Genomic DNA, 3,411 nt, shown 5'->3' with positions numbered 1-3,411 from the left:
ATTTTGAGTTCACATATTTCGAATTTTTGAACGTCCATTCTCGAATCTCACTATCCGAATAATAGTTCGAATAGCTCGTGAATAGGTTCGAAGATTTCAAACCGAACTCGACCAAAAATTAATAAAATATATCGAGCTCGAACTCGCATATACTTGATTCGAGCCTTAAATTTTTTTATAAATATTTAGTTCGATTCGATTCATTCACACCTTTGACTAATAGGTTGGAGTGGAGACTGATCTAAGCAGAGTGAGTAGATAACCTAGACGACTCCTCGAAAAGTTAGATGGGGTATTTCAATCCGTTGTTAGATGGATATATACTTGAATGAGTTCATCTACTATGCCTATACTTGAAGGGTCTATTCACGAGTGGTAGAGCCTTTCCCGCAACATTCCTTTAATTGCTTTTGCAAATGCACGTATGGATTTTAATTTGTAGTTATGGGGGCTTTAATGTCAAGATTCAAGAACCTCAAAACATTGTGTAGAATAACCAATTCAAAATGAGATATAAAAAACTAGAACAAGAATTTATGTATTTTTGACATCTTGGTCGAACTTTTTAAAGTGATCATAATTAATAATCGAATGATTTGCACAAACCAAATGGAAATGGTGCACAAGTGTTACATCGTGGGAAGATCCCAAGTTCTGCTTCGGACTTCCAAGTCATGATAAATCTCAATCCCATGAAAATTAATTAATACCTAAAATACCCAAACCGACCCTAAAAAGAGAAATAGCAGAAGTTTTTAAAGATAGGGAGAAATATTCAAGAAAAATAAAATATTAAGTGGCGACACAAAAGGCAGGCTTCCACACGCTGCACAACCCTTTGCTTCCATGCCTACCTTCCTTGCACCTACCTAACATCTGAAATTTCTCCAATCCCATTTCATAATTCATCTCGCCTTCGAATTCTTCCTTTCCTGATTCAATTTCACTTTGGAGTTCGTCGGCTTCCTCCGGCTCCGCTTGCTCGCCACCGCATTCGTGTTCATTTTGTTGTTGCTTTTGTTGTTCTTCTTCTTCTATTGCAGAGCTGGCGGAGGTGGTGGCGATCGCCGAGTCGGAGACAGTCAAGAAACAGAGTCTAAGTCTGCCATCACTTCTCTCGGCATGCAGATAAGAATTTCTGAACGGTGCCTCCACCACATCGATTATCAGCCTTCCGCCTTCCCAACGGCGGCGCATTTGCAGAGACCTCGTCCCGGACATTGAGTTCAGAGGCGGCGGGAAATTATTTGGCCTCTTGGTTGTATTCCTCCCCGCCTGACGTGGGCTAGCTGATGATTTCGCTTCCCATTCTGGCTTCTCGAGTTCAACCCTTGAATAGGACGACGTATCTTCGATCAAATCCGAGTGACTGAATGAAGAGGATCCGGAGAAAATGCTGACGTTGCTGCTGCAGTCAGTGATGACATCACTGACCGATTCACTTCCCAGACTTTCGGTGCACAATTCCAGCGATTTCGCGCTCAGTCGTGAAAATGATGATTGGTACTGTGTGCAGAAGCTGGTTCTTTCGACCGGTTCTTTAGGGTATGTTTGAAGCAAACCCCAGTTGCCATTATCAAGACTTGTGTTCATATCTGCCAAGGTCGAAGGCGAAGGCGGCGCCGCGAATTTGAGCTTCGTGGTGGTGGTTGTTTCTTTACATGAGACAAGATTTTGGTAAACTATAGTTGACATGGTGGAAACTTGGAGGAAAATTGTTTAAAGGAAAAACTTATGGACAGATTAGAGTTCAGAAGGTATGGAACGAAGAATAAGTAAAAATATGGATCTTAATTTATAGTGCTAAATCTTTGGGCGGTGGGGGGTTCTCTTTTTGCCCCACTTGAATCGGAAGAAGGGTATAACGGGAAATTCACTGGTTTGGAACAAAAGGGATATACGTTCATTTTGCACAATATTTTTCAAATTAGAGGGAAGAAGCATCCTACAACTTCCCTACAACTTCCCACCGTTTATATGTGTAATATTATCTTTGAGAGTAAAGATATTTTTTCATACGATCTTGCAAATTTTTATTCATGAGACTGGTCAATCATATTCATATTTATAATATAAAGTAATAATTTTGACCAAAAAATGTAATAATTTTTCATCGATGACCTAAATAAAAAATCAATCTCACAAAATTGATTCGTGAGACCGTCTCACAAAATTTTTGTGTAGCTCGAATATATATATATATATATATATATTTGGTGAAACTTTATATTATCTTTTTGTATCATTAATATACAAGAATACTTTCATATATTTCTAGTATTTTTTGGTGGAGAAGTATATACTTTTGAAGAAAGCACTACATACTTCTTTATTTTAATTATATTTTGACCCAATTTATTTTTTTTTTCTTTTTGGTTTAATATCGGTTCATTGCATACAAAACCGACAAAAAAAGATTCCAATATTTTCTAATAATTTAAAATATCATATGGTTAAAGCTAGCATCATCTAATTGAAACAAGAAAACACTTTACACCATTAATTATCGAATATTCTTTTAATTATTTAGTGTCAAAATATCCAAATATTTTTAGAATTATGCATGATCTCATTTACGTTTATGTTCATCAAATAAATTATTTCATAATTGTTAATCATATTTTATTCCTTCGAGATATACTTTGATTTATCTAATGCTAATCAAACTGAAGTAAATGAGTATTTCCAATAGCTTATACTTTTAAACAAGTGATTAGCTTTACACATTATAATAAAATAGAGAAAAATCCGAAGTGCGTAGTGTTTAAAAAAATTGAAAAATTCAAAATCAGAAGTGAGTAATGTCTGATAAAGAATTGATTCTAATACTAACTTGTTAGTAGTATAAAAGCAGAACCAACATTGCATCAGCTTCTAAATTTCAACTAAGTTCATCGCTAATTCGTTATGTGTAGCTTTCGAGGTGTGGATCGGAGAACCCTAGCACAAATTAATACATGTAAAAAATGAACTTGGAGTCGATCGGAAGTCGCTAATGATGTAATAGAAAGTGAGGCGTGAGCACTAAAATGGCTACGAAAAAGATCCTATGCTTGTGTAAGCACATGAATGAACTATGGTGATTATTCTTTTGTTTACATTAATAAAAAAGTTTCCAACTTTTTGAGTTCCAATCAAGGACGATTAAAAGGGAAAAAAAGGATCTTAAATCGAAAACTTTCTGAATCCCAATCAAGGACGAGGGAAGATGACGTTTTGTTATAAATAAATAAATAAATATATATATATATATATATATATATATAAATTATGTGGTTAAACAAAGATGGATTGTGCCGATGCAAATTGTTGATGTGTGCATGCACATAAGATATTAGGGATATGATAGAAAAATCTTAATATAGAAAATCATATGTGAGCAGGTGGACACTCGACACGGACAAAAATTTG

The 3,411-nt window shown here is 35.3% G+C and overlaps 1 protein-coding gene across 1 annotated transcript; it reads right to left on the bottom strand.

Annotated features, from left to right (window-relative positions):
* Window positions 1-606: 606 nt before the first annotated feature.
* On the bottom strand, window positions 607-1,773 carry LOC142541689 (protein FANTASTIC FOUR 3-like). Its single transcript, XM_075648161.1, has one exon. It carries the CDS (start codon window positions 1,693-1,695, stop codon window positions 793-795), a length of 903 nt encoding a protein of 300 aa, XP_075504276.1. The 5' UTR covers window positions 1,696-1,773; the 3' UTR covers window positions 607-792.
* Between the last annotated feature and the right edge of the window lie 1,638 nt (window positions 1,774-3,411).

Source organism: Primulina tabacum, chromosome 4 (assembly GCF_025594145.1).
Source record: "Primulina tabacum isolate GXHZ01 chromosome 4, ASM2559414v2, whole genome shotgun sequence".
In the NCBI taxonomy this organism is placed as follows: domain Eukaryota; kingdom Viridiplantae; phylum Streptophyta; class Magnoliopsida; order Lamiales; family Gesneriaceae; genus Primulina; species Primulina tabacum.
Note: the sequence above shows the minus strand (reverse complement) of the source record. Positions and strands in the feature narration are given on the sequence as shown.